Source organism: Sus scrofa, chromosome 4, assembly GCF_054392235.1.
Source record: "Sus scrofa isolate SSC_HxYL_T2T_F1_AM1 chromosome 4, Sscrofa_HxYL_maternal_Yorkshire_Landrace_v2.0, whole genome shotgun sequence".
Taxonomy (NCBI): Eukaryota; Metazoa; Chordata; class Mammalia; order Artiodactyla; family Suidae; genus Sus; species Sus scrofa.
In genome coordinates, this window is record NC_139386.1 from 72,055,378 (window position 1) to 72,068,606 (window position 13,229).

The following is a 13,229-nucleotide window of genomic DNA, read 5'->3' on the forward strand; positions in this document are numbered from 1 at the left end:
GATAAGATGTTAAGTGGAATAGACACATTTCTTAATAATGAGATTTGAGAACTGATAATTAAATATAGCCTTGTTAGGGGCTCTTATTGACTTTGCTACTTATGGATAAGCAGTAGGAAAAAAAAAAACTGATCAGAATTTAAGAGGAGTTCCTGTCGTGGCGCAGTGGTTAACGAATCCAACTAGGAACCATGAGGTTGCGGGTTCGATCCCTGCCCTTGCTCAGTGGGTTAACGATCCAGAGTTGCCGTGAGCTGTGGTGTAGGTCGCAGATGCGGCTCAGATCCCCGCGTTGCTGTGGCTCTGGCGTAGGCTGGCAGCTACAGCTCCAATTCGACCCGTAGCCTGGGAACCTCCATGTGCCGCGGGAGCAGCCCAAGAAATGGCAAAAAGACAAAAAAAAAAAAAAAAAAAAAAAGAATTTAACAGAGATTAGGACAAGAGGAATTGGAGAAAGTAAATACGGACAATTCTTTAAATTTTGCTGTAAAGAACCACCTAGAAATCAGCAGCAGGAAGAATATAACAGATTGGTCTTTATAAAATAGTAGATAGTACAGTGTTTGTATTCTGATATAAATGACCTAATAGAGAGGGAGGAAATCTTGATTCAGATGAGGGAAAAAATAATAAGGTGCTATTTTGAGTAAAAAATGGATGGATTGTTGTACAAGTGAAAGAGTTGGTGTAAGGCACGAAGACAATTCACCTATGGTAACAGAAGGCAAGGCAGAATACAGAATACAGATGAACACTGGCTGGAAGATGTAAGGATGGAAGATAAGGCAAATTTTACTTCTATTTTTCAGCAAAATGGAAAGTAAAACTGTGGGGGGCAGGGGTAATGGACTTTGAGGAGCTAGGAAAAGATGAAATAGTTGCCTTGTAGAATGGGATAGCAAATGGATTAGGGAAATGTAGTCCAATCACCAGCAGCATGAAGGGCCCACTTTAGGTTGGCAGTCAGTAATTTAAAGCAAAAACAGTTACACGGTTTTACATCTTCTCCATCCAAATTCAACTACATAGATGCCAGCATGCAGCAGGCACAGAAATGGATTTAACAAATGCTGAGATTTTTCCAAATAAATAATATAAAGGGAAAGAGAAGCAAGAAAAATGAGCGTGTCGTGGAGTAGATATAAATAATACTCAACCATGGAATTCAGAATGTATAAGGAAAGAAATAACAACAAGAGAAAATGACCTCACTGAAAAAGGAGTAAAACTTTCTCAGGAGTAAAACTTTTCGGTGCACCAAACAATTATTTGGAATCAAATACCTGTTGGAGGCAGGGTACAAGAGAAAACTAGCTATTAAAAAAAAAAAAAAAAAAAAAAAAAAAAAAAAAGGAAGTCATCATTAAAGAGAATATCTACAATTGTAATTGGTAACATAGGTGTCTAGGATATGACTATTTGAGTGAGTAGAAGAGAGTATTATGAGATGAGAGGAGGTGAAGAAACTGAGGAGGTATTAAAATCCTGAAGTTACGGGGGAATGATTCTGGAATCTGTGACCTGTAACGAAAAGGTAGTGGGTGCAAGAGTATAATGTTGTGAGTTTCAAAGATGCTGGGTTACAGGGAGGAGGGGAAGCATGACAGTATGGAAGTCGCAAAGAGAAATAAGCATGTCATCTGCTCCATCTCCAGAGTAAAGGAGATAAGAAGATAGCACAACATCAGGCACAGAGTAAGCACTTAACATGGGTTAGTTGGTAGAAGCAGCTACAACAATAGCAGCAGCAGCAATAGCAGAAAGTATAGAACAGTGGGCTTTAATATGATTTTTACTGACCTTTCAAACCTTAGGATCCTTCTTAATTTCAGTTATCTTCATGGTTTCTCTTGTCAAATGTATAAGGTACCAATAACTCTAAGTTTCCTGGAAAATCCCCCCAAAGCTAGTCATTTTGAGCACTTCCCATTGTGAAAAACAAAGAAAACTTCCTCAGAGTTCCTGCTGTGGTGAAGTGGGTTAAGGATCCTGTGTTGCCACAGCTGTGGCACAAGTCGCAGCTGTGGCTCAGATTCAATCCCTGGCCTGGGAACTTCCATATGTCCCAGTGTGGCCAAAAAAAGAAAAAGAAAACTTTCTCCCACAAGCCCAATTCTTTTTAATACACAGACAGCTAAGAGCACAATCTTACACACATTGCTCAATGAATTTGCATATTTCTATGCATTCCTGTAAACACAATTCAGATTTTCAGGACCTCAGAAGGCACACTTACATCCCCTCCCCATCAATACCCCCTCCTAGAGTTTACAAGTATTCAGACTTCTATCAACATACATACATTGAATCTGTTCTTGAACTTCAAGTAAAAATCAAACAGTCTGCTCTCTTTCTCAAACATCTACAGACATTCTGGAACATATCTTTTGGTGAACACATGCATGTTTTCTCTTGGCTATATACCTAGAAGTAAAATACTTAAGTCACAGGATAAGGTCATAGGGTTTAATGGATACCACCAGCTTTTCAAAGTCGTAGCATTATATATTCCTACCAATAATGGGAAAGTGCAGGTGATCCAAGTCTCGCCCACTCTTGGTTAGTACTATAAATCCTTCAAATGTTAGAAATTTGTGTACAGTGGTCTCACTGAGGTTTCAGTTGCATTTTCCTAATGATTACCAATACAGAGCACCTTTTCAAATATATTTGGATTCACTCTTTAGTGAAATGCCTATCAAAGTCCTGTGCCCATTTTAAAAACAGGATTGTCTTTATCCTACTGATTTGTAGGAGATCTGGTATATATTTACACATATACTCTTTTCACATTCTTAATTATGTCTCTTGATAAATAGTTCTTAATTTTAATGAAGTCCACTTAATCCAACTTCTGTTTTATGGTTAGTTTTTTCATGTCTGTTTAAGAAATCCTCATTTATCCCCAAGGCCTTGAAAACATTCTCCTGTTTTCTTAAGAGCTTGATAGTGCTGGGTTTTACGTTACGTCAATGAGCTCTCTTGAATTAACACTGTACATTGTGTGAGGTACAGGTGAAGATTTCTTTCTTTTTTTTTTTTTTAAATGGATGTCTAAGTGATCCAGCACCATTTATTGGAAAGACCATCCTTTTCCCCAGTGAACTGCAGAAACACCTATATATAGTTAGTTTGTGTCTCTGCTCTTTATTCTAAAGACCATTCGTCTAACCTTGTGCCAAAACTGAACAGTCTTAATTGCTATAATTTTATACTAAGTCTTTTTTTTTTTTTTTTTTGGTCTTTTTGCTATCTCTTGGGCTGCTCCCATGGCATATGGAGGTTCCCAGGCTAGGGGTTGAATCGGAGCTGTAGCCACTGGCCTATGCCAGAGTCACAGCAACGCAGGATCCGAGCCTACTAACTACTAATTCTAATACTTTATAGATTCTTTTGGATTTTCTACCTAAACAATCACATAATCTCTGAATTTCTGACATTTTTACTTCTTTCTTCCCAAACTGTTTATCTCTTTTCTTGCCTTATTGCACTGATTGGTTCTTCTACCATAATGCTATTAAAAAAAAAAAAAAAAAGTACTGAAAGAAGACAACATTGTGCTGTTTCTGAAATCAAGGCAAAAGCAATCAATATTTTACCATTAAGCATGCTACATGTAGGGCTTGTTATAGCTACACTTTATCAGATTAAGGAATTTGCTTTCTACTCCTACATTACTGAGAATTTTTATCATGATGGTACTGAATTTTTTATTTTATTTTATTTTATTTTGGCTTTTTGCTATTTCTTGGGCCGCTCCCGTGGCATATGGAGGTTCCCAGGCTAGGGGTCAAACCGGAGCTGTAGCCACCGGCCTATACCAGAGCCACAGCAACGCGGGATCCGAGCCGCATCTGCAACCTACACCACAGCTCACGGCAACGCCGGATCATTAACCCACTGAGCAAGGGCAGGGACCGAACCCGCAACCTCATGGTTCCTAGTCGGATTCGTTAACCACTGCGCCACGACAGGAACTCCAATGGTACTGAATTTTAACAAGTTCTTTTTCTACACTTATTGGTAATCATATGATTTTTTGTTTATTAATATGATGAATTACAGTGAATGACTTTTAAATCTTAAAAGAATTTTGCATTCCTAGAATAAATCTCATTTGGTCACGGCACTGAGGAACCTTAAAGATTACCATGCAAGCTGAAACCATGAAGCAATCTTAAAAATCAATGGGAAAACTGTGAGTGCAGTGTGACCTTCATGAACATTTGTCAGAACATTGACAACTCTTTTAAAATTGGCTATAAACACATAGGAAAATTTTAAAATATTAAAAATATAATTATTTAGTACACTGATAGTTAAAATATTATAAACACTGAAAATTAAAACATATTATTTCTTCGTAAAAAAAAAAACTTATAAGGTTAATATGAACATTACTTGCCTTCTTACTATATAGCTTACAATATAGAGCAAGCATCTTTTCTCACCTTGGCAATCCTGATAATGTTGAAAGACTTCAGTCCCTGCATATTCAATGTCTTTCCATTTATTTGAATATTCATTAATTATTTCAATAATGTTTTATAGTTTCTACATATGTCTTGTACATTTTGTTAAATTTAGTTTTAAGTATTTTATTCTATTTGCTATCATGAATGAAACTGTTTACTTAATATCTTTTTTGGATATTCACTGCTAATATACAGAACTAAAATTGATTTTTATATACAGATCTTCATATCCTGTGAACTCATTTATCAGTTCTAATAATATTTCTGTGGACTCCTTAGGATGTTTTACAAACAGAATCATGCCAACTGCAAATAAGGACTGTTTGCTTCTTTCCAAACTTTAGATAGCTTTCATTTCTTTTATTACTTCATTGTACTGGCTGGAACTTTCAATGAATGTTGAATAGAAGTGGCAAAAGCAGAATTTTTGTCTTCTTCCTGCTCTTAAAAGGAAAGCATACAGTCAAACTACCATGTATGATATTGGCTATAGGTTTTTAATAGAGGCTCTTCCAAATTAAAAGGTGTCTGTCATTCCTAGCTTGACAGTTTATACTAAATAGGTGTTGGATTTTGTCAAATGCTTTTTCTGCATCTGTTGAAAGGATCATGTGCTTTTTGCACTTTACTGATCTGGTATATGACATCAATTAATTAAACCTGCACTCCTATGGTAACTCTCATTTGACCAGAGTGTATACTTCTTTATGTTTTTTCTTAGAGTGTACAAATTTTTTATATTTTGCTAGATTCATTTATCTTTTTTTTTTTTTGTCTTTTTTTTTTTTTTTTTTGTCTTTTTGCCATTTCTTGGGCCGCTCCCGCGGCATATGGAGGTTCCCAGGCTAGGGGTCTAATTGGAGCTGTAGCCTACACCAGAGCCACAGTAACTCGGGATCTGAGCTGCATCTGCAACCTACACCATAGCTCACAGCAATGCCGGATCCTTAACCCACTGAGCAAGACCAGGGATTGAACCCGCAACCTCATGGTTCCTAGTAGGATTCACCAACCACTGAGCCACGACGGGAACTCCTCAATTTGCTAATCTTTTGTTGAGGATTTCTATGTCTATATTCATGAGGGGTACTGGTCTGTAGTTTTCCTTTCTTGTGAGAATTTCATCCAGCTTTGCTATCAGGATGAAACTAGTGTCACAAAATATATTCTGTTTTTAAGTTTGTAAAAGAACGGTATTATTGGGAGTTCCTGTCGTGGCTCAGTGGTTAACGAATCTGATTAGGAACCATGAGGTTTCAGGTTCAATCCCTGGCCTTGCTCAGTGGGTTAAGGATCCAGCGTTGCCATGAGCTGTGGTGTAAGCTGCAGACACAGCTCAGATCCCATGTTGCTGTGGCTGTGGTGTAGGCCAGCAGCTGCAGCTCTGACTGGACCCCTAGCCTGGGAACCTCCATATGCTGCAGGAGCAGCCCAAGAAATGGCAAAAAGACCAAAAAAAAAAAAAAAAAAAAAAACCAGTATTATTTCTTCTTTAAATGTTCAGTAGAAGTCATCAATGAGGCCACCCAGGCCTGGGATTTTCTTTATGAAAGACTTAATAAAAAATTTGATTTCTTTATATTTTTTAGATCTATTCAGATTTTCTATTTCTTCTTGAAGCAGCTGCAGCTGCTTAATTGAGCAGCTTAATTAGCAAGCTTAGAAAAGGCTTAATTGAGTCTTTCGAAAAATATGTCCATTTTCTGTAAGTTGTCTAATTTGGCTTAACAACACATTTGCAATATTAAACAAGTTAGGAAACACTGAAGATTTATTAGTGCTAATCAGCTATGTGAAATTCCACTTGCATTTAATTTTTAACATTATTTCCATCCCACTTACAAAGCAATTCAATGAAATTAAAAAATTCAATATTTTATGTGTCAACTTGGCTGGGCCATGGTGCCCAGATGTTTGGTCAAACATTATTATGGATGTTTCTCTAAGAGTATTCTGAGGATGATATTAACATGTAAATCAATGGACTAAGAGTGAAGCAAATCGCCCTCTATAATGTGAGTGGGCCTTGTCCAGTCAGTGAGGGCCTTAACATAACAAAGACTAACCTCCCCTAGGGGAGAAGAAATTCTGCCAGCAGCTAGTCTTAAGACCTGAACTACAACACCAGCTCTTCCCTGGGCCATGAGCTTTCCAGCCTACCCTTCTAATTAAGGACTTGAAAGCCTCCATAAACACATGAGCTAATTCCTTAAAATAAATCTATTTCTCTCTTTCTCAGTCTAAACATACACTCGCACATACACACAGCTGACCACTGAACAACACATGCTTGAGCTGCATGGGTCCATATGAATTTTTTTAAATAAATACATACTACAGTACTATACAAATGGCAGCTGGTTGAATCCACAGATGTGGAACTGCAGATACCAAGGGCTGACTATGAAATACATGCAGACCTTCTATTGTGCAGAGGGTCGGCACCCCTAATCCCTGTGGGTCAGTCAAGGATATATGTATACATCTTATTGGTTCTGTTTCTCTGAAGAACTCTGACAAATAAAGTGATTAAATTGCTAGATTTGAACTAAGATTTTTCTAAACTTAACCTAACACCTTTTTCCTCTTATCAAATTAAAAATGAGATTGTGCTTGAAAAACGATAATTAAAAACTATTTTCTAATTCCTAAAACTTCATTAAATAACTTAAAATATTATTCAATTCCTTCTCACTATGAATTTAGGAAATTATACAGGAAACAAGAAGCCACTGAAGGGTTTGAAGCAGAGACTAGCATGATCAGATCTGGTTTGGGGAAGGATATCAACAGGCAGTGCAGAGAGGGGGCTAGACTGTAAAACAAAAACAGTAGAAAAAAAAATCCAAATGAAAGACAATGGAGACCTACATAAAATAATGTCCGTAGAATTAGAGAAAAGTAATTTTATTTGAGGTTTAGGTATTAGAATCAGCTCAACTTATGTGATTATTTGCTAAGGGATACTAAAAGGAAGATAGGAGTCAAGGATAACCACAGAGCCAACTCACTGAAAGTTTTAGCAGAGGAAAGTTAGTTTTGCCTATGTTGATTCTGAGCCCATGACATCCACATACAGATGTCCATTAAAATATCAGATATATGGATCTGGAATTCAGAGAAGAAACTAGAATTGGGATAGAGATTTAGGAGTCTCTGAACACATTAATGGTAAATAAAGCCTATGAGTGAATGAGTCACTCAGGGAGTATATGAAATGGAAAGGGGACCTAGGACAGAGCCCTAAAGTTTACCAATTAAGAAACGAGAAGTCATTGTTTGTAAGTTGAACTTAAAACTTCATCACTTATGAAAGTAACAGTCAAAAAATAATTCTTAATATAATTCTCAAAAATCAAAAGCCTACTTTTAAAAAGATATAAAAGAGGTCAGGAAATTTATATTTAGTGGCTACCAATTATGTGCCAGTCATTTTTTTCAATTATTATCACAATAACCTTTTAAGATAGATGCCAAGTCTTAAGATGAGGAAAGAAAGAGCTTAAATAACTTGTGCCAGGTTGCAATAAAAAGGCATGGCAGCCACAGTTCAAAGCAACTTGTAACTCCAGAATTTCAATGATTCTGCCTGAGCTCACTGCTTGAGAGAACCTACTATTAAACTTTAAAAAAAAAAAAACCATTTCTTGGAATAGTTAAATTTTCAATTCATAGAAATTTAGAGCTCGAAGATAATCCAACTTCCTTATGTTACAGATAAAGAAATTGAGGGCCTTAGAGATTAAAGCACTTAACCAAAATACAATGCTTAAGTTCACTAAAGCTGTATATTACCAATAATTTGTAAGAGAATCAGAATGGAAAGTGTTATCTATATATCTGATACTAAAAGTATGGCATTCACTTTGAGCTGTTTTCCTAGTAGAGAGAGAGAGCCCACTAACTATTCAGTTTCTTTGCCAACATTTCCTTGTATTCGCAGAGGAATACATATGTAAAACAGCTTAACAATTTAGAAGTACACCAATGGCCATGAAAAACAGTCCACATAAGAACAATGCTTTCACTAACTCATCATCCTTTATGTGAAAAAGTTTCCGTTATCATGAATAATTCACAAGATACACTTTTAAAATATTTATATATTTTCTTAAAAAGTATACCCACCAACAAGCCAAAATGAAGTAAAAGGTTTGCAAATATTTTCATATCGAGCCATAATTAAAGAATGAATATAACTAAGTATTAATTTATTTATAAGTCCAATACAGTAATCAATAATTAAAATGGTCTTTTATCAAATAGTATTTTGTATACTTTAAACATATTTCTTTGATTTTTTAATAAAAGCAAGTCCACCACTTTTATTCAAGAATTAACGCACTTTTCTTTCTCTCTCTCACACACATTCTATTCAAATTTTCCACACATATTTTGATACACACTTACTGCTTTGATTTCCATAAATCATAACCAAGGCAATGACCATTTTGTAGAGATATCAGTATACATATTTCATATGTAGAGCATAATAATATTTCATGTGAGACATATAATCTTACATGTGTCACATGTAAAATTCCAGAAAGAAAAGTTACTAGGATTTCAAAATCATCTTTTTTTTAACAAAACAAAATTCTTTCATGACAGCCTGTTAATAATATCTTAAAATCAGCTTAGCACATCTAAAGACATACCTAAGGAACCCCTGGTCTGTTGACTGTTTGGTGGTATGTTTTCCTTAGCCATGGAGATTAATATTTTACTATTTTCAGAAAGTTTCTCTGATGCCTTTCCCTGAAAGAGACATAATATTTACAAAAGCAGAGGAAAAAAAACCCACAAAATGTACAATTAATCTCAGTACTTTTATTAAACAACTCAATGAAATTACACAGTACACCACAGAACTTTAAGTGTATGGTTTGAGGAGCTAACCAAAGGTATTTAATACTGCAATGTTCTATTATTTAATTCATTGACTTATCAACAAATATTCACTACGTTGCTACCAGGCACTGTCCCAAACATTGGAAACATGAGTGAAAAAAGAAATTACAAGAATCTCAGCCATCACAGACCTTATAAATAATGTGGAGGCAGGAGTTCCTGTCGTGGCGCAGTGGTTAACGAATCCAACTAGGAACCATAAGGTTTCGGGTTCGATCCCTGCCCTTGCTCAGTGGGTTAACGATCCAGCGTTGCCGTGAACTGTGGTGTAGGTTGCAGATGCGGCTCGGATCCCACGTTGCTGTGGCTCTGGCATAGGCCAGTGGCTACAGCTCCGATTAGACCCCTAGCCTGGGGAACCTCCATATGCCACAAGAGTGGCCCTAGAAAAGGCAAAAAAACAAAAAAATAATAATGTGGAAGCAACAATAAACATAATATATAATTAGATTATCTAGGAATTCCCATCGTGGAGCAGCAGAAATGAATCTGACTAGGAACCAAGAGGTTGTGGGTTCAATCCCTGGCCTCGCTCAGTGGGTTAAGGATCCGGCACTGCTGTGAGCTGTGGTCTAGGTCGCAGACAGGGCTCGAATCTGGCGTTGCTGTGGCTCTGGCATAGGCCGGAAGCAACAGTTCCTACTAGACACCTAGCCTGGGAACCTCCATATGCAGTGGATACGGCTCTAAAAAGACAAAAGACAAAAAACAAACAAACAAAAAAAAAGGTTATCTAAGATGTAGAGAGGGGCAATAGAAAAAAATAGAACAGTGTAAGGAGATCCAGAAACAATGTGAGAGGGACTGCAAGGCCTCATTGAGTGGGTGATACTTGAACTAAGACTTAAAAGATTATCATCTATTATTTAATATTAGAAATTGTAATAAAACTGTATTTAAAGCTACTTAGTAACTCTCTCCAAACACTGTTGGCTAGTCCTAAGTACTGGAGAGTGGTTAAGAGCATAAACTGTGGAGCTGGACACACAAAGGTTCCAATCTTGAATCCACTACTGTTTGTGCTTGGACAAATTATTTAACCCCTTTAAGTTTCATTTTTTGGATCTGTAAAACAAACAAAAAATTCGGCTTACTTTACAGGTATGTTATGATTAGATGAGATAATACATGTAAAGTCCTTGGCACAACTCCTTGCACATGGCAGATATTACAGAAGGAAAGTAAACTATTGTGATGGTCAAGAGAATAAGCACTGGATTCAGGCTGCCAGGGTCAGAGCCTAGTTGTACTAACTCTATCACCTAAGTCTCATTACTTAACATCACCATGCTTCAGGTTAGTCATGTGGAAAGTGACAATAATAATAGTACTTATCTCAAAGATTCATGCAAAGTTCAACACAATCTCTTACGACTATGCCTTGTCCAGGAGTTCCCGTCATGGCTCAGTGGTTAACGAATCCGACTAGGAACCATGAGGTTGCAGGTTCGATCCGTGGTCTTGCTCAGTGGGTTAACGATCCAGAGTTGCCATCAGCTGTGGTGTAGGTTGCAGACTCGGCTCGGATCCAGCGTTGCTGTGGCTCTGGCATAGGCTTGGCAGCTACTGCTCCAATTAGACCCCTAGACTGGGAACCTCCATATGCCGCAAGTGCGGCCCTAGAAAAAGCATAAAGACAAAAAATAAATAAATAAATAAAAGACTATGCCTTGTCCATAGTGAGCACACAATAAATGTTATCTATATGAGTAAAATTCCTTCATAATTAGAGTGTCTGCATTATTTATCATTTCAAGCAGGATACCTTTGTCCAGGACAAATGCTAAACCAGATGAGATATTGGGACAAGAAGCAAAGCAGAACTGTCTTGAGCAAACCATAATACACAATTACTCTCATCAGGAAGGACCATAAGGCACAGATTAATCTACATCCTACCTCTTCTTTTTCTTTCTTTTTTCTTTTTACATCCTATATCTTACTACATACACTAAGCCCTTGAGAGAAAATGCCACATCTGTCTAGATTAGTGCTATATTCTCAGAGCCTAGCCCAGCACTCAGCAGTCTCAAAAAGCATTTGCTAAATGAATGAATCACTCTTTCATCAAAACTAGGAAAGCTTTAAGAAAGCTTTTTTAGACACTGCTTTCAGAAACATTAACAAATTTACATTCTGAAAAGTAAATGCAAAAGTTAATTTAGATTCCAAAAAAATGTTTAAGATACTGATTAAGAAATTGAACATTTTCCCAGAGAATATGAGAACTTGCTTTTATATCTATTCTGAAAGTTCCAATTCTGAAAGTTTCTTGTACTAGAACTAGTCTCCAAACCATTTTAGGAAGCCCATAAACTATTAATAATTTATTGAGAGAGAGGAGAAACTGTGGGATATAAAACATTACAAAAGAAAAACTGCATTCAAAATTACTGAAATCTTATCTGGAGTCTGGCTCTCAGAATGACAGCACAGTAAACTAAAATACAGTACAGAAGATTCTAACTCACAGAGGAGGATGTTTTACATTTAAAGAGGGCTAATTTTCAGAGACAATTTAATAAAACATGTTTGAAGAAAACAATTAATTTTACCTTCATTTCCATGTAAGGTGGATCACTTTCCAATTCTGCTTTGTCTTTGGCCAATTTGGCTTTTCGCTCTTCAATAAATTCATCCAAATTATCAGCCATTTTGCAGATACTAAAAAAAAGGTAATACATTTTTAAAAACCCTTCAATGAGCACAGCCATATCAGAATACCTTTAGGCTAATTATTAATATGCAAGATTAGTCTACATTTAGTATTGAATCTCAATTATCAAATAGAGAACTGCAAACAAGCTTGAATGAGGTTTGCCTACTTGCATTCAATCCCAGCTCCCCCAAAAACCTACAACATACTTTAAAATATTTGAAAAGAAATAAAAATGAACAACCACCACCATCCACACATACCAAAAAAAAAACACACACACAAACAAAAACCCTTTGACTCTTAAGTCAAAGCACTTTTTAAAAAAGTTTCTTTTGGAGTTCCTGTCATGGCTCAGTGGTTAATGAATCTGACTAGGAACCATGAGGTTGCGGGTTCAATCCCTGGCCTTGCTCAGTGGGTTAAGGATCCGGCGTTGCCGTGAGCTGTGGTGTAGGTTGCAGACATGGCTCAGATCCTGTGTTGCTTTGGCTCTGGAGTAGGCCGGCGGCTACAGCTCTGATTTGATCCCTACCCTGGGAACCTCCATATGCCGCGGGAGCGGCCCAAGAAATAGCAAAAAGACCAAAAAAAAATTAAAAAAATAAAAAAGTTTCTTTTAACTATTTGGACGTAATTTTATTTTATTTTATTTTATTTTATTTTTTTTAGGACCACACTCCCAGCATATGGAGGTTCCAAGGCTAGGGGTCAAATCGGAGGTACAGCTAGCTGCTGGCCTACACCACAGCCACAGCAATGCCAGATCCGAGCCAAGTCTGCAACCTACTCCACAGCTCATGGTAACACGGGATCCTTAACCCACTAAGCAAGGCCAGGGATCGAACCCTCAACCTCACGGTTCCTAGTCGGATTTGTTTCTGCTGCCCTATGACGGGAACTCCTTGGAGGTAATTTTAAACTTTCAAAAAAGTTACTATACAAACAGTACAAAGAACACCTGCACACTCTCTCTAGTCCCTACTGTTAAGATTGTGCACCACTTGCTTTTACCTTTGTGCACAGAACTTTATCTTTAAACCATTTTTTCTAAAGTTATTCAGAAAATTATATATATCATAGCACTTTACCCCTAAATGTTTCAGTGTGTATTATTTTTTCAAATAACCTCAATTATCAACTTCAGTAACACTGACTTTTTTTAATCTACTGTTCATGTTCCCATG

General features: G+C 36.8%; 1 protein-coding gene across 50 annotated transcripts in view; it reads right to left on the minus strand.

Annotated features, from left to right (window-relative positions):
- Nucleotides 1-13,229, minus strand: part of CSPP1 (centrosome and spindle pole associated protein 1) — a 125,284-nt gene that overhangs the window by 99,241 nt on the left and 12,814 nt on the right. For all 50 annotated transcript variants that reach the window (XM_085022235.1, XM_085022240.1, XM_085022224.1 and 47 more), the window contains 2 exons: nucleotides 11,942-12,050; nucleotides 9,134-9,233 (listed from right to left, as the gene is read on the minus strand). In XM_085022235.1, the coding sequence (XP_084878361.1) occupies nucleotides 9,134-9,233; nucleotides 11,942-12,040 (199 nt within the window). In that variant the 5' untranslated portion in view covers nucleotides 12,041-12,050. The remainder of the gene's footprint in view (nucleotides 1-9,133; nucleotides 9,234-11,941; nucleotides 12,051-13,229) is intronic.